Source organism: Plectropomus leopardus, chromosome 23 (assembly GCF_026936395.1).
Source record: "Plectropomus leopardus strain MGB_pleo_1.0 chromosome 23, ASM2693639v1, whole genome shotgun sequence".
In the NCBI taxonomy this organism is placed as follows: Eukaryota; Metazoa; Chordata; class Actinopteri; order Perciformes; family Serranidae; genus Plectropomus; species Plectropomus leopardus.
The window spans coordinates 18033312-18051143 of NC_142198.1; the positions used below are offsets into that span (position 1 = coordinate 18033312).

At 40.9% G+C, this 17832-nt stretch overlaps 2 protein-coding genes across 5 annotated transcripts in view; both read right to left on the reverse strand.

Annotated features, from left to right (window-relative positions):
- Positions 1-11572, reverse strand: part of poln (polymerase (DNA directed) nu) — a 70131-nt gene extending 58559 nt beyond the window's left edge. Inside the window, exons 1-9 of the mRNA XM_088073805.1 lie at positions 11328-11572; positions 10297-10381; positions 9560-9937; positions 8117-9285; positions 6189-6307; positions 2427-3185; positions 1383-1552; positions 1057-1169; positions 331-467 (exon numbers count right to left, since the gene is read on the reverse strand). Coding sequence (XP_087929931.1) covers positions 331-467; positions 1057-1169; positions 1383-1552; positions 2427-3185; positions 6189-6307; positions 8117-9285; positions 9560-9937; positions 10297-10381; positions 11328-11460 — 3063 coding nt within the window. The 5' untranslated portion in view covers positions 11461-11572. The remainder of the gene's footprint in view (positions 1-330; positions 468-1056; positions 1170-1382; positions 1553-2426; positions 3186-6188; positions 6308-8116; positions 9286-9559; positions 9938-10296; positions 10382-11327) is intronic.
- A 146-nt stretch (positions 11573-11718) lies between these two features.
- haus3 (HAUS augmin-like complex, subunit 3) lies at positions 11719-17695 on the reverse strand. 4 transcript variants are annotated; one of them, XM_088073804.1, is made up of 7 exons: positions 17583-17695; positions 15094-16104; positions 14762-14971; positions 13940-14172; positions 12898-13132; positions 12769-12815; positions 12235-12370 (listed from the first exon to the last, which is right to left on the reverse strand). In XM_088073804.1, the coding sequence occupies exons 2-7, from the start codon at positions 16078-16080 to the stop codon at positions 12364-12366; spliced, it is 1719 nt and encodes a 572-aa protein (XP_087929930.1). In that variant the 5' UTR covers positions 16081-16104; positions 17583-17695; the 3' UTR covers positions 12235-12363. The 4 variants fall into 4 exon arrangements, with proteins under 4 accessions (XP_087929929.1, XP_087929928.1, XP_042368292.2 ...); XM_088073803.1 differs by lacking the exon at positions 12769-12815 and having other exon boundaries at positions 11719-12370; XM_088073802.1 differs by lacking the exon at positions 12769-12815 and having other exon boundaries at positions 11719-12370; positions 12847-13132.
- Between the last annotated feature and the right edge of the window lie 137 nt (positions 17696-17832).

A 17832-nucleotide genomic window follows, 5' to 3' on the forward strand; every position in this document is an offset into this window, starting at 1 on the left:
ACGTCTTAACAGAAAGCTTTGCCTGATATCAGAGACAGTTGTCAACTTGATATTGTCTGTCTGACCTTGGTTTACATTCTAACCAATTTCAGAGGGGGAGAAGGCAATCAACAGAGACAAACGTATCCGCTAAATGCCATTTTAAATAAGTAACATATTATTATGATTATTATTATGTACTGACCTCTGACAATGCTTATTGTTAGTCCCCCTGCGGTGCTCATTGGATCAATTGCTTTTTCAATTGAGAAATTATTGTCTCATAAAACAATGCCAGACAATTCAGGCCAAGCCCACACAGACACAGGCATGTTTCACATCTTCACTAACCTTCTTGGTACCTAGGGCAGGTACTGTATGGGGTCGTTTGCAGTGCTTATTGAGAAGATCTTGGTAGCAGGAAGAGGGATTTGCAGGATCCAGCAGCCACCCTGACACCTGTGGGTCCTGGATATGACATCTTGCCACTGAAGAGGGAGAGAACAGCTTTTTATGATTCTGAGAATTCAATATGCTGCAGTTTTACTGTACAGTTGTATTGTGGTCATTACTATTATTAGAAGGAGCATTATTATGGCTATTATTGTTAATACTAAAATTATTGTCTTTGAACACGCATAATGACAAAAATGCATTTTTTTCCCTTTTTTAGTGTCCTATCATCTTATTTTATGATTTTTTTTTATCTTTGTTTATATATGTAATATTTTCATATCTTAAATGTTTTTATTTTCTATTTTTTTGTTATGTATAATGTTATTTTTAACATGTTTTAATCACATTCTGTCTACGGTTGTCATATGAAACATGCTATAGAAATAAACTTGACTAAAACACAAATGTGTACACATTTGTATTGCTACTGTGTGCTGGATGATTGTGAAAATTTATCATTGAAATCATTATAATTAACATAATTCGAGCTTTTTGCAGCTGTTGTTTGTGAGGGACAAAACCTTCCTCTGTACTGTGCTTTTGTTTTTGTTGAAGAGTGTTTGAGTCATGGATGTTTTGCCTGTTTTTTAAAACTGGAAGATATATTTGTGTGTTTTCTGCCTTGTTTCCAGCTGAGGTCTCCTCTGTAAAACTGCAGAGCTGTACGAAGAAAATCCTTGGCTTTGTAGCACACCACCAGTTGAGTTCTTGAGAGGACCTGTAGCAGCATATCTCTGTGGATTACACACACACACACACACACAAACACATTTATGAACTTTCTGTGTAAAAGCATGTTATCAACTGTACTGTAAACTCACATTTCAAATACACTCAAATACACTCACACACATCATCATACTAATTCTCACTTCTCTTCTCTTTCAAAAAGCATGCACACAGACACAGACACAGACACACACAGACACACAGACACACACACAGACCTGGTAAAGAGCTCTTGGCTCTGGTGTGTGTGTTGCTGGGCCCATGCAGGTGTGTGCTCCAGTTTTAAGTAGACCAGACTGTCGTTTGGCCCGAACGAGTCCTCTGGCGTGCTGTGGTCGAGGTTGTTCTTCATCAGTACAAGAAGGCCACACACTGCCGGAGTGAGCTTCTTTATCGAGGATCAGAGAGGGAAATTAACACGAGCGAACAGTTAATGAAGCAGTAAGCCACAAGAGCAAACGGTTTACACTAATCCTATAACAACTGGGACAGATACTGCACAGGGCAAAGCTACAGTCTTTTTTTTACGTTTAAATATAGCAAACAGAAACTGAAACTGTCATTTGAAATTGTTCAAAACCTAGCCAATCAGGTGTGGTATATTGTTACCAGAGATCATTGAAAACCCCAGACATGCTGCAGCAACACAGAGGGAGAGAGACAGCACCCTAAGGTAAAAAAAAAATATGAATTTACAGCTCACAGAGTTAATATGACATAGTTTTGTTGATATCTAATGTCAGAAAAAAAAGAATGATCTTGCATTGGGTTGATATCAGATATTAAGCTAGCTGATAAAAACGAGCATCAACAAAGAGCAACTGTATATAGTGTTGTATTGTTTTGAATCTGATTTCATTCATCAACACCACGTTTGATGATTGGAGGGGAGCCAGAGAGGAGAATACGCCCACTTAGGACACCATAAGTTTATACCAATTAATATCATTGGCACAGCTTGTAATGCGTTATCCTTTATATAGGGTCCCTTTAATGCAACTTTTGGATGTAGAGCCGTACAAGTATCTCCTCCGTGCCACAGTTGCTTTAATAAAGAGTAGTGTGAAAGCGAAGAACGCTCACTCTGCAGCACAATCTGGAGACCAAACATTTTCAGAAGTGCACTGCATAGCACAGTAACTAGCCCAAAAACTAAAAGACTGCTTTACTTGAGGCAATATCAGTAGTCTGAGGGGTCTCCGACTGATGACTTGATCTGCAACTTTAAATTGCTTTTAACTGCCAGAAAACTCTCTGCTCACCTGTTCTGGGTCTAACTGAGTTGTTCCATCCCGGTACACCAAGGTTAGCATCAGCGCCTTTGTCTTCCCTGCCATCTCAAGCATTCGAATTTTCTCGTGTTGATTCATCTTTCCAGAATCCTTCACTCTGGGGTCAGATGTAAGGCTTGCAGTCAAACAGCCAGCTTTGGACTGCTTATTATCGTTAACCTCCTCAATGCACATCTTCAGCTCGTTTGTTGACTGTTCAGGCCCACATCTGGCCTGTTTGTTTTTGAGGGGTCTGTCGGTTGCAGAAGTCTGTTTGGAAGCATTTTTAGCTAATTCACGGCACCTTTCTTTCACCTTGCTAGGCTGAATTTGTTGAGTTTTCTTTGGGGAATTTGACTCTTTTTGTACCCAGAGCCCTTGTCCTGTTTTATGTGAAGGGCTGGTTTCAGTGTGTGGTTCTGGGGGTACAGATGTCTTTACATCACTGATTCCTTCTGCTGCCTTTTCTTGAGAGGAACGAGGTGGCTCCCATTTTGGAGGACGCCTGGTTAGGTAGATTTTAGGAGAAGGGTCAGCATATTGAGGTCGATCATGCTTCCTCTTTAAGGGGAAAGACGGGATTAGGGGAGGATGATGTGAATGAGTTTGGGAAGTAAGTCGGTGGCTGTCTACCAGATTTTTGCTTGGTTTTGCGGCCGGTGCAGTGGAGAGATTTTGTCCAGCAGCGAAAGGGCTCGTAGAGGCCAGTGCACCGCTTGAGCTGCTCCCTCTGATATTTCCATTAGCAGTCTGCACGCCAGAATAGAGGAGCGGTATACAGTCAGACAGGGACAAATGGAAACAGAGAGAACAGGAGAGGCAGGGATAGATTTAGAGGGATTATTCTGCAACATCAGAAGGCACTTGAAAGCAGACTCTCACTGTCTGCGTTAATTTTCTAATGCAGAAAATCAATATATAACAACAAATCAGTTTAGAGAAGTCAGCAGAATGAAGTCAAATGTTCTGGCTGCACATAATTAGCTTTAACACAGAGAGGAATGCATGCCTGATCTAATTATCCCCACTTGTGTTTAGATCCAGATGGATAATACAACATTTGTGAAAGAAACAAATGAAGCAAAAAAGCAAGCCTGAAAAAGAAAACAGGAGGATGTGAAGAGAGGACCCATTCAGCCCTCAGCACTGTGTCCTAGACAAAAACACAGACACTGTTTGTCTGACAGTCTGCCTGAAGTGGTGTCACTCACTTTCGTTCCCAGTTATTTATTTTTCATGAAAAGAAGAAGCTTGTTTTGGCTGGATGACAATGAATATTTGATGCTATCCAATTAGATTTGAACTCTACTAATCTGGCAGAGTACATGTGTAGGACATATATATAAAATTTATTAAACATACATGGTCTGTGCTGTTTATGTGTGTAATTTAGCAGATAATGTTGAACAGTAAACTTTGGTGTTGTATCTTAAAGGGACTGTTCACCCCAAAATCAAAGTACTGACCTTTCATCAAGTGCAGACCAGATTTTGCTGTGCATGCATTGTACCCCAATTATATGACACAAAATGACACCAACTTTTTTAACCTCCGTGCTGCATTGTGTTATGGTCTGCAGGTGTAGTTTCGTAGCAAGCAAAATAGTTCCTACATCAAACTACATGGTCTGTCGATTATCTTGAGTTAACGGGTGATGATTTCTGGAAAGATGTTGCTGATGTCAACTTTTTCAAATGTTTTTTTGGGTGATTTGAGCACCACAAGCTGAGTGCCATATAGTTCCATTATTTTTGGAGAGAAATCAGACATCTCTTCGGCCGATATCTCCAACACTCTGCAACTCAAGCCAAAGAAAATCTAGATTGATAAATAGCACTGAGGGTAAGAGCAAAAACATGTGTTTTAGATTTTGGTGTGTACTGCCCCTTTAAGTCCCACAAGTGATTGAGGTTAAAGAAAGTTATATGCCTTCCTAATTTGCCAGAATCACTAGGATGTAAAATATAGAGATAGATACCAAACAGAAATGTTATGATTCTGTAGAGCCCAGTGGAAACACATGAGGATGAGAAACAAGGTGAGAAACAAGGAGGACAAAAATTTGAGTCGCATCTCCCAAAAGTACACCCTCACCTCCCTGTGACCTCCCCAGCATCTCAAAAACATCTCCATTATTCATACTAGTAACTCCCATCTCTATTTATGCAAAAGCACCGAGTGTGTACACATGCACCTGTGTTCTTTGAAATGTAGGTAAGAGATGTGGAGTCTGTCGGATATTCTGTGGATGTGAGTTCAGGGATGTACTCAATTGTGTATGTCAGCAGTGGGCGTCAGTATGTAGGAATTCCTGTGATTCAGCTCCCTGAGGAGAGTCTTCCTCATTTCCCTGTAAACACAACCCGTTTTCCTGCTGACAAAGTCATGAACCCCCCCAGGGTGCTGTGCTACAGGATATAGATAGAAAACTGAGGCAGGCTGTGGCCCGCAGCCCAGTGCTGGGTGCAGGAGAGGGAGAGAGAATGGTGTGTTTGCTGCTGATTGTAGCAATACAGTGAAGCCTTCTTCTCCTCCTCCATCGTTCAGCCACTTCTCTCTCCATCACTTCTCTCACTGCATCCTCTCTATCGCTCCCCCACACCACCAACCTCCATCTCTCCACCTCCCTTCATAGCTCTGTCTTTCTCTCCTTTTCTGCCAATGTGCATCATGGACTACTTTGTCAGGATTTTTTTTTTCACTTTAGGACACATTGGGGAGCTATCACTTGCTGCAATACTGCCGACGGCTCACAGTTTCACACAAGCCACATTGATTTCTATGAGCATCGGGGAAATAGAAGCCTAATCTCTTTGAAAGCAGCTGTTTAAAATTCAGGACTTTTTAGTGCATTGTTGCTATACACACTGCTGCATTTGCTTACATGGATTACAGATGAAATGGGGTGAAATAGGTATTTCTGGATTTAAAGACAAGTCATCAAATATTAGTAAGGTGAAAAGAAATCCTAAATAACCCTTTAAAACCTGGAGCAACATCACTTTTCTTGTGCTGCTTTCACAAGTATTTAAACCTTTGAACCCAGAGCACATTGGTGTGATGTATTTCAAAAACTCGAGGAAAAAAAAAACAACAAGCAACTTGGACAGGAATGTTTCACAAACTGCAAAAAATAGTAGATTTACAAAATAATTTCAAACAGCAAAGTAAAAATGTCCAGGAAAAAACATCTAGAAAGTTAAAATACTTGTGAAAGGCATCCGAATACAGCACAAGACAAACTGACGTTTCAAGGGGTTAATGTAAAGGAATTAACTTATTGTAACGTGCACAAGTTCATTGTCAAAATAATCACAGCAATCAAAAGAAAGTGCGGTCAAAAAAAAAATATGGTGATCCTTCTCTCTCCTATTAACCCGTCACAGTTAAAGAGTAAATAGTCATATAGATTATGAATATCGCCACCCATATCCATGTGACCCAACTCTCCCAATAACTATAATCACTAAACTAATAAATAATAATATCCCAAAACACAATACCAAAATATGAACCATGCCAAATCTTATAAATTGTAAAAAATTCTCTCCTTTCTAAAATTAATTCATGGCTAATACATGGGGTATTGATTGAGGACTGACTGTGAGTGAGAAAATAAATTAATTTAAATGATTGTAGTATAACGCTGCAATATAACAAAATGTGAAAAAAGTGAAATGGTGTGAATAGTTTGTGGATGAACCGCAGCTGTCATGTAACACAGTATTAAAGTCTTACTCCATAGAGACTCACTTGGCTGTTGTCATGGTGCTGGTGGTTCCCACGGAGACCAGGAGCTCTGAACCGTGACCTCTTTGCCCTGCGCTCCTGGGACAGTATTGGCGTGGAACGACTTTCTCTACCTGAATCCTCTAGAGGGGAGGGGGAGGTAAGAGCATTTCTATCAGATCATCACTTTTCAGACACATCCTCAATCTGTGACGGCACTCTGTTATGTCAGCATGTTTGACTAAGCATGGGCGCTTACACAGGGCGTGTGTGAGACCTCAGCAGTGTGTGACATGACAAGGTCAGCCAACACAAAAAAAAAAATTAAAAAAAAAAAAAAAAAATCCTGGCTAAGATCAAACTGACATTTTGTTACGACACAACTTGCAACTTGTTTTGCGTGTGTGTTGTTGAGTGTGTAGATGTGTATGTGAGTTGACTCAGCATTGTCTCAGCAGCTGAGACTCAAGCTACCTTCCTGCGGCTGTAATGTGAGCAGGCACACAGCATCCCTCATCAGTGCTGAGTGTCCTCGGCACTGCTCTGTCATCGCCTCTCTGATCAAAGAAAGATGGCTGAAAGCCGCTGGGCTGGAGGTTGACAAACACTTTAAAATGCCTCTTTCAACCTCTCTGCTACTTAGTCTGAACTTAACTGGCACCAAAAAATGCTGCCACAATTTGGCGTGTCAGAATAATTACATTATGGACTTGTGAAGGTTAGCAAAAATGATCAAGGTCATATTCATATACTGCACTTGTGTTTAGATGCGTATTTGTTTTCATAAGAAAAACACAGGGAAAAATCGCGAGTTGTTTTCATTTAATTGGATGTGGTAAATGCATATGAGTGTTAATGGTTCCTCTTTCCTAATCTGCCTGACTTTAAATTTGGAAAAGTATTTAAAAAATAGACCTTACCAATTAGTAAGATTTCACAAGGCAATGTAAGAAAATAAGTCCAGATGAACTTGGTTTCAAAGCTGCACTCTACAGCTTCAGTGTGAAAACACTTTGGGTGTAAGCTGATTGAGAGAAAAGAGTCAATTAATGTGAAGGAGCCGATATACCAACTTTGTTTAACAATGGCAAAGAAAATAGCTAATGTAAAATAGCTAATAGATTGTTACTTTGCACTTTGTTAACAGACGTCCTAACTATGAGAAACTGGACTCGCAACCTGTCAAGGAAGGCTCTATATCCCTGTGCATGAGTGCTTGAGCCTATTTTATTTATTGTAATGTTATGTTTTTACATTACTATTATTATCATTATTATTATGTAGCAAAATGGATTTCAAATGACAATGATATGGTTCATTTTACTTATTTGTGGGACAACAGTTTTGTGTCAGACAAGATGCAGGATATCTTTTTAGATTTTAATTGTGTAGCCATTCAACTCCTAGTCCCACTAACTAATCTGGTCCTCCTGAATGTAATAGAGCCTCCGTGCTCCGACTCTGACAAGTAACAATTTCATGATTGACTTTCCCCCCTTTAAAATAGCAAGCATTGATTATCCTTGAGTTATAAAGTGAACCAGTAGCTTAGTGAATTAAGTGAAATGAGTTAACTACAAAAATTCATTGCAGTCTATATACCAGTATCAGTTGGTTTAAGCAGTAACATTGAAGTATTCTAGCACTCTCTAGTGGTGATTAATGGTCCTACATATTAGTCAAAAGTCATCACAGTGGTAAAAAAGGTGACAGTCACTATAAACCAGAGTGTTATGCTGGGTTTCTTCAAGTTGTTTTCTGAAATATTCTAAAAGGCATAAAAACTAATTTCTCCTTCTCATTCACCTCAATTACTCTCTGGCAGAGTAATGTTACATTTTAATACAACAACAATGACGGCGACCCTTGCAAAAACTCTAATACTCATTTCAAGATGATCACCTTAAGAAACCAAGATTAGAGTAAAACAGCATGACCAATCATGCACTCACCTGCAAACGTACTCCCATTTTGGCCATCCACAGGTGGCATCACAAGCTCATGTCTGTCTTTCGCCCTCTCTGCTGTCTCAGTGTCTCCTCCAGGTAACTCATTGACCTCTCTGTAGTCTGTCCCACACTGTCTTTCTCTTGTTTGGACATCAGAACAAAGCTGCTGCTCAGTCTCCATCTTTTCCTCAGTGCTTGTGTCAACACCTTCACAGCTCTCCCTCTGCACTTCCAAAACAACCTCCGTCACGTCTAGTCTCCTCTCTGTGGTTTCCTCCAGGTTATCAGCACAGGTGTTACCCAGGACTAATTTGGTGGGCTCACGCCACATCAGTGAGTTTTCTGTGTGCTGCTTCTCTGCTGTTTCACTCATTGTGTGACTCATTTCCTGGGTGTTTTCAGATTGGCAGTGGCTCACCTCATGTTCTTCAATTTGTAAAGATAAGGAGATTGGCATTGGACTGCCGGTATGACATCCCACTGGTATCTCTTTGTTCACGATGCCAGGTGGATGTTCAACTTCTTTGATTTCAGCTGTATTGACATTTTCTTCTTCCTGCTCAGACTTTGTATCCTCAGAATAACAATGGAAGCTTGTATCCATATTATCAAAGTTCAAGATCCCCTTCGAACTAAAGTTGTCATTGGTTCCCAAAAGTAGAAGTCCTTCCATTTCATTGGCTGATCCTTTCTCATTTGTTAGGGGTGCATGCGGATGTCTTGTCTTGTTAAAAGTTACTCCATCCTGCATTTCATGTCCTCTGTCTGACATCTGTGCTGCACCTGCCTGCATCATATTGTCTGAATCTACTAGTTGCTGAACCTTTTCCTCTGACTGGTGATAAAGTATGCCTCCATTTTTACCAATGACCTCTGCAGAGAAGCTGGATAGAGGTAGCTTCCATTTTTCTTGGCTGTCTGAAGTTAACATGTGGTCGAGCTTTCCTCCAGAGATATGCAAGCTCTCTGCACCTTTTTCTTCCTGTGCATCTGATGTGTCTTTATCTGGCTCTTCACTTATTTTAGGGCAAGAAGAATCTCTGCAACAAGCCACAGCAGGCTCTGCTTCATGGGTATTAGGGTGTTCAGTTGTGGGGAACAAAACCTTATCACGATCCTTGTTGTCTGGATAAAGATTGTGGATGAAAAGTGGCCTGATTTCTTCAGTGGAGCTATGAAAGTAGAAGACAGGGTGTGCTAAATTTATAAATTATGCTTTTCACTCATGAAATTGCCAACAGAAGATTATTAATACATGTTAAACCTCAGACTTTTCTTTGCATTGCACAAACTTGTATATTAAAGAGAAAACATCAAGACAATGTTCTTGAGCTCTGAACATTTCTGAATCCATTAAATACTCTCAAGTATGTCATATACATACATTAACACACTTCACTATGATAACAACCATTAAATATGAACCCCTTATTCCTCAATACTTACTTTCTCCATACTTGGTGTTCACAGAGTCTCTTGGGTGTTTGGAGAGACAGGGTGTATCTGTCTCTTTGGAAGAAAGATGCTGCTGTCCCCTCATGCTGAGTGAATGACGGTGCCTGACCGGACGGGCGAGCAGGGGGTTCGGAGTACTTTCTGTGGGAATACATCTGTGAGCAGCGATAATAGGCTTCAGTATGAGACGTGTGCCTTTGGAGTGAGGAATCCCAGCAGGAGGAGAAACCGGAGGAGGCCTCAGATGACAGGGAGCAGGCTGATGTCTGCGAGTGCTGATAGCAGGCTAAGGTCTGAGAGCTCTGCGGCTGATTGGAGGCGTCATGGTAAGAAGTGGAGGAGGAGGACACCTGGGGCCTGAACCATGGTCTGAACCATAACAGTGGCAAAGGGATTACTTTTACTTTTCTGTTACACACACTGAGGATTATATTATAGCATCAGTATACAGTTATGCCTCATTCAAGACTTTTAACAGTCATAAACATTAAGTTTTGTCTCTTACAGAACAGCCCAAATCAATACAACCACAACTATGGGATGTCCTTTTGCCCTTGTTCACTTCAATTACTGTCACTGTAGGGCCTGGACACTTCTGCATCAATCTGCTCAGATAAATAACATAATGCTGACTACAGCAGAAAAGATATCCAATTAAATGGAAATTCTAACTAAGCATAAGTGCGTGTTTTCCCATCTGTGTGTGGCTTCTGCTTAATCTGGCATACCGATCTGTGTCTGTTCTCTCCTCCTGACTCATGCTCCAGCTGCTCTGAGCCCACAGCTCCCTCTGGCTGCCATTATACGTCTCTACTACAACATACACAGCAAGGGAGAAAACCATAAACTTTCAACATAACTTATAACTACAAAAAAAACCTTGTATATAGCAGGTCAATGAGCAGCAAAAATGTATAGAAATCCCACATCATGTCTTGTTTTACACATAGATACAGCAAATAACCACTAACTGGCAAATTTTCTAAAAATAAAGAACTGAATTTTGTTTAAACCAGTCTTGATAATTAAAGCAAATGTTTGTTCTATCAAGCAATTCTGTATTTCACTGTAATTTATAAAGTAGGCATAGGCAAAAGGCTTAAAATTATTCTACAGCAGCACTCACGAATACAAGGCTCCCAGGCCTTCCTAACTTTTAAAAACTTTCCCACACTAAATGACCCAATATGGACATAGTTTGAGACACAGATTATGGTTGATTACTGTTACAACCAGAACAACCAGAACTACTTTACAAAAGCTTACAGAAAATTTAAAAAGAGAGCGGCTTGAATGTGTTAACACTTCTCACTTCTCACCACAGTGGTGGCAGGCAATAATTTTTTAAAAAACGTTGATATGTATTGTCACAAAATGCATAAATTCAAGCACTTTCAATGACCTGTGTCTATTTATCTAATTCACGGATTTTCAAGGCCTTGATATATTTCCCCTCCAATCGAAACTTTAAAACTATAAAGATTTAAAGGACTGTAGGTTTACCCTGCAAAAATATTTTAAACTCATTCAAAGTTTTTTAAACTGGTTTTTAAAATGTCAATCAAAAACACAGAAAATATTAATGACAAAGAGGCTCATGTTAACAGAAGAAAAAGAAACGTTATGAAAATCAATTAAGCAAATTGCAAGAAACAGTTTCTTAGTAGCTTTATATGAAGTACCTGAATTTTTTAAAATATATATATAATATGCTGTGAAAAGCTTAAATGAGATTTTCTGTGCTTGTGCCCTGACTGACTTTGCCTGTGATTGTAGGAGTAGTTGTTGCTGCGTCTGGCTGCATGTAGACTTTGGGCCCGCAAGACAGCCAGAATCTTCTGGGCCTCCAGGGACAGAGGTCCTGAGTACAACCTGCTGCTACACTGCTCCATCTCTTCCTTTTCAGAGTGCCTCCTACTCTTTCTCTCTACCCAAGGACATCTGAGTCGTCTAAACAGGGGGAAAAGGGAGAGTTAGGTCAGATACACAGACTTGGTTTAAACTGGCTTCTCAAAAAAACATCCAACAATCTGCAATAAACTGTTGACTTGGGCATTTTGCACACTAGACAATACCAAGTGTGCTGCTAAGCACATCAGAAACAGACTTTGATAATCATCAATGTAAACACATTCACAACTAAAACTCTATGAATATAACTTTTTACTTTATTTATCTAATGAAAAAGGGACATTTTAGCACATCAACACAAAATGCTATGGTTTCTTATTAGTTTTGTGTTAAAAATATTGGCAATAAACACTCAAACAAATCCCGAACGTCATATAAGCAGCACTGCTCATATACAACAAAACTTTTTCCAAAGTTGATTGTTGTCCCAATGATGAAGACTCAAGGAATTGATGTCTGCCTCCTGCACAAACCAAGTAAAGGTGCAAATTTTCTGTAAGCTCACACTTGTGCACACAATATACCAGAGCAGGGCTACTAAATAAACCTCCTCCGCTGACAGCACAGTCCTCTGATCAAGCTTTATAATACAAGTTGTCTCCCTCAGCAGAGAAAATGCACGTTGAGGTTGAGCTGAGCACTACTCATTCATTCTGGCGGGCTTCACTGCAGCGCTCTCTTGACGGCCATTTTGCCCTCCAGATCTTCCACTACTTTTTGCAGCAGCCGGGGATTTAAGTGGAAGTAGATGTACAATTCCCTCTCCTGCCTGAGGAGGGCATTGCGCTCCAGCTGAGAACGCTTGGCTTTAACCTCCCCCATGATTTCTTGCATTACATGCTGCAAACTCTGTAGCTGAGACTCAGCTTTCACAAGCTTCACTGTCAGCTCCTGTAGAGACAAAAAAAGAGGAATGAGACATCAAAAATAAAGAAATAAATAGCAACAAGCTAAGTGAGCATACATATGAATCAAACATAACTAGTTATAAAAAAAATAGCAAGAGAATTACTGAACTTACTTCAAATTGTTCTGCTGACATCTCAAATAACGGACATAATGTCAAAATATAAGGTACAACACAACACTGTTCCTGATACTAAAGCTTGTGTCATGCAGCAATACCTTTACCCCATTACTCACACAGTGTTTTTATATCCAGCGTGTCTATTAATTATTTAAATGAGATGTGTGATATGTGATATGAGAAAAGACATGCAGAAAACAAAACTGTGCTACCAGCTTCCCTCACCATCAGTGACTAGTACTTTAAAATTCCACTGACTCACATTAAGGATTGCTTCTGAATAGCACTCGGTATAGTTGACCAAGACGACTGTGCATGAAATCAAAGGAAATAAACCCACCTGTGCATTGGGACAGAGCAGCTCCTGGTCAGAGGTGGCCGTTGGACGTACCTGCGGCCCTAAGACCAGCTGCTGGAGCTCTGTGTACATCGCCCTGTGGAGCGCCTCACAGTCACCATTGAAACGAGCAGCTGTGTAGTACTGCTCACGGCCAGCGCCAGCCAAAGCGTCTCGGGTTGCCTGGAGGTTGCCTGCGAGGTCACGAGCTGCATGGTCCAATGCTTCATATGTCCGGAAAGGCTCTGATCGACCATGGTCTGAGTCATGGTCTAGGATCTGGAGCAGCCTGAGGAAAGAGTTAAATTCACTGGGTTACATTTTCAAAGTGAGACAGTCTGCTTTTAAAGAAAGACAAAGAGTGTCACAGTGCTGCAGAGGAGGTGAGTGATGTGCACATCACTCACCTCCTCTGCAGTACTGTCTACTGTTATGGCATATATTCCATGTGGATGAATAAATAATGAACTGTGTTAAATTCTCATGATTCTGTTGCCCTACTTTTCACATGCCTTATCCGCAAAGACAAAAAGGATAAATGATTAGAATTCAATTAAATATTCTAGCATAAAAAGGTTGGAAATGTGCAATAGACATGCTCCTAAAAGGCTGACTAGAAAGAAAGTAAAAGCTCCATATTAGCATGTCACTGCGAGACCAGTTAGTTTTCTCAGGAGGCATTATCAATGGCCATACATCATAATGCCTGGATGCAATTGGATAGACCTATAACAAATCAGAGCAACGAAACGTGACAGCACTAAGCGACAGACAAATGTAAAGTGACTACAGCGTGCAGAGATGAATTGTGATGGTGTAGTATCAATATGTCTGTGAACGAGTATCGCCACTTTTACTATCAGAATTTGATAGTGAGTTCTTCAACAGAAAGTTCAAAATCAGCTGCAGCCATCTTGGTTGTTTCTGAAAAACAGTCGTGACTGGCCTGTCCCGAGCCAGGTCTGTTGAAAATCTGCTGACTGTGAGGGGGGCTAGATCCATCATGAGCTTGCAGATTTTTCTGGTTCCCAGGCTAGCTCCAAACAGTTTCAGCTCTAAAGCAGGTCTACAGTGCACACACCTTGAGTGCTCTTACCTGCTGAAGGCTACATCCTTGCAGCTGATGATGGGGTTGGGCCTGGGGTTGATAGCCAGGTCAGGGTGTGCCAGGGACTGAATCCTGAGGGCTGCTGCTTCACCTTCTTTTACCAGTCTGCTGTTCACTTCTCCCAGCTGTTGGAAACATGTCCTCCACCTCCTTTTCTCCATCTCCTGACCCAGGAGCACCAGGTCAAAGGATGCCTTCTGGCGGAGAAGGCAGTCTCGTACCTAGAAGGGAAATTTTTTATTTTACTATGGCTGTTGATTCTTGTTCCCTCATTGTCATACTTTAAGGGAGGGGCGGTTCCATGTCTTCAGGATGATTTCAAGGAGAAAATGAATAATGTGTGATTGTAAACAAAACGTTTTCCATTGATGCATAATTGAGCTTCTTTACATCTTCAGCTAATTGATACATTTGTTGCTATGTTATATTATGCAGAATGTTATCTGCTGAAGAATATTGTAACATTTTCATTATGCGCAACAAAATTACATGGCTTTTTCAAAACTTTTAATAATTTTCACTATTCCATGAATTTTCCAGGCCTCAAAAATGTGATTATGGATTTCCATGACCATGTGAATCCTGTCATTACTTTTGTTGGTGATTTATTTCTAATTTAAACTAACAAGAGAAAAGATCGGACATTATTATGTTTGCAAGCACCTTGTATCTAATGTTTTAGAGCAAGTCAGTTTAATTCTTAGAAGCTCAATCAGAGCTGATTGATGGCTAACCCTAAACCCTTTCCCCTGCACTATACATGTTTTAACAGAAAAAATGAGGGTGCAAAGGGTAATATCTTCAACTTACTTGATCCTGTCTGGAAGTGTAGTAGTCTTGTCTGGCTAGTTGCAGAGCCAGGTCTCCCCTCACTATGGGCACATTAAGTAACCTGGCTGACTCTCTGAGGGCAGCAGGTACAGGTCCATTCATCAGAGCCTCCAGCTCAGCCTCCACTGCCTGCAGTTCCTTCCTGGACACAACCTCACGGACATGTAGTGAGGAGGACGTAGAAATGCTCTGTTGAGTGAACAGAGAGATATGAGGGTGAGCTTGAGGCAGGAAACCAAAACAGTCATAAACATACAATGTAAACTCTGACACTGTTTGCATGAGATAAAATACATATTTGTCTGCTTTACCTTAGTATGAGAAGACTTCTCAGAAAGCCAGTCCAGTCCAGCCTTAACGCTCTTCTCCTCTGCCATGGCCTGCATCAGTTGGTGTTGGGCCACAATATGAGACCACTGAAGTCTGGCCATCTCTGTCTTCCTGCGCTCCACCACTTGCTCCTCTCTCTCTCTCCCCTCACGCTCATTTTCTTTGTCCTCTCCATCTTCACAAGAACTCAGGTCAAGGACCTGGAAGCGCTCAGAGCAAGAAGTCTCAACAATGTCAGAGATGCCCTGGAAGAAATGCTTCTGAGTGAAGGCAGCCAGTGTTTTAGTGTTGCGCTCCTCCTGGTGCAGGTAGGGATCCAAGGGCAGCTGAGAGAGGAGGACAGGCTCTCCTTTTCCTTTTTGTTTGGCATCAGGCTGAACTGGGAGAAATGAAGCAAGTTTTTTCACCTCATCTGTTAGGTTTTGTAACAGAGCGTTGGTGTCAGCATTCTCAGCTCCAATGGAAGCACTGGCCTCCTTTAGCTTAAATGTAGCACTCTCCAGCTCTGCAGCAAGTCGTAGGTCAACATCTGCACGGGAGGTTGCTGCAACCTGCAATCTATTGTACCGCTGCTGCTTCAGCTCTTTCTCTTTATGCAGTGCCTGGAGCTCTGCCTGCAAGTCCTCAATGGTAACATCCCCTTCAGCTGCAAACGCAGACGATGACGATGAAGAGGGCCCTAAGATGTTTGCACTGCTCCCATCTGAAGGTCCAATGGTTTTAAGGACCTCACCCAAAGCTGCTTCGTCGAGGATTGGCTTGCCAGATTTCTGTAGCCCCTGATAAGCATTTGCCTCCTCCGTTGTGAGGACATTGCTTTGGTTGAGGGTGCGACAGACAAAGCGCAAGAAGTGAAGGTTCTCCGGGGCGCAGTCAAACAGCCAGTCGAAGTCAGAGGCCTTCAGTGATGATGCACCAGGATAACCTAGACGGCCCATGGCCTCCACAAACTGCCCACCGTCTAACATGATGGTTTAGCACTCTGTGCCCCGCTTGTTATTGTGCAAATCAGTCACACAGCAGCACAGTTTGCATTGTGGAGGATCAGGTAAAGATCAATACAAAGAGAGTGAGATTATATATAGAAAAGCATAATCATTCGTACAGGTAATTATGAGAGTTCTCTAAAGTTGTAAAACCACCCTCTATTAGTCATGATGATTTAAACCTCATGTAGTTCTCATAATGTTACACAATAAGTCTGGTCAGGAGTAGGTAACAGGATGTCTGCCCCCCCCCCCAAAATGACATCCCTTCAAGCACTGAACACTATTGTACATCTGTACTGTGCAAGTGACATGACAGGTCATGACAACCTGGTTGCCATTAAGGTAGAGGAGTATATGTCAACAGGCTAATTATGGAATGAAAAATACAAGCCACCAAGGACATCTGTTTTTTATGGATTATACAAAAACAACAGCCTAGCCTGTCTAGGGTCAGCTATGGATGTGCTCCACCAGCTTCCTAGGACAACTATGTTTACTTGTGGTATTCACTCATTCATCGCAAATAAACCTGCACTAGTTTTTCTATTTTGCACCTTTCTGTTGGCTTCTTAAAAAATGTTCAATCTTACTTTTGGCTAGTTGTTATATTGTTGTTATATTTTTTGTTACTTTTTGTCTAGTCTAATCTTATCTAGTTTAAATTTGCAATATATTGTTTACCTTCTTTGCCGTTTTAGTCCTTGGTTATCGCATGTTTTGTATTTGCAGCCCTCTAACTTTGTATTTCAAGTGCACTGCAATTTCCCGAGTGTTATCTTAAGCAAAAAAAAAACATAATATTTTAAGTCCGTGAGTTAAGTTTTTATGGATAAACAGGGCGCGGCTTGCTCAACTTCTGGCACATTAAACGGTGTTAAAACATCATTTTAATCAGCATTAGTATTTAATTAACGTTAAGATATGGTAAACTGCCCTTTGAGAACAAGAATATACCAAATAACGTGATGTTACAATATTATAATCTAAACATATCTCATCTCCTCTCACAATATCCCTGTCAACGTGATATATAAATATCTACATACATAGAAATAACATAGAAAGCCAACCAAATATTATTATCATCACAAGCAACGTTTCGAGAAACGTCTCTGATACTTAATCATAGTTTAGCTAAGGTTAACTTACGTCACGGTCGTATGTCATTTCTAACAATTGTCAGTGTTTTCGCAAATAAATGGTGGTGTGTTACTTGTAACTAAAACGTACTTAAGCCGAAAATTGGCAAATATTCGCTTCTGTCATTCGGTTAAAGTATCGTAATGTTGCGTTAAATAAGAAAACAGATGCGTCTCAACAGTTAGCATCACAAAGTTAGCTCAACAGTTGGTGTGCGCTAGTTGCTAGAAAGTAGTTACCGCGACGCTGCTAACCACCATGGCTTTTGTCAGTTGTGTCGAAATATGTTATCTTACCAATAAAAGTTTAATTTGTTACACAGCTATCTCTCCAATACTTACAATTTTACTCAGAGACTCCGCTTTGTTAGCATCCCGTCCAAGCCGTTAACTGCTCGCGCCACACATCCAAACGGACTGCACGTCGGCACGCCGTAATGACGTTACGTTTTTCGTCATACGCTAGAGGCTGCGTCAGCCTTGTAACCAATCAGATTTAAGAACCGAGCCTTGGTTCCCGCCTTCCCTCCTCCCACGCTTTCGACAAACCACCGCTACCTGTTTCTCTTGTCCTCAGTGGGTTCACAACTTC

Bases quoted from the DNA above. Each gene is read 5' to 3' on its own strand.
- haus3 (XM_042512358.2), bottom strand. From the start codon at position 16,080: ATGTTAGACGGTGGGCAGTTTGTGGAGGCCATGGGCCGTCTAGGTTAT. The intron at 14,972-15,093 runs GTAAAGCAGACA...TTCACTCAACAG, and splicing joins AGAAGTCTTCTCATACTAAG to AGCATTTCTACGTCCTCCTC. The intron at 12,371-12,768 runs GTGAGTCAGTGG...TTGTCTCTACAG, and splicing joins ATTCAGAAGCAATCCTTAAT to GAGCTGACAGTGAAGCTTGT.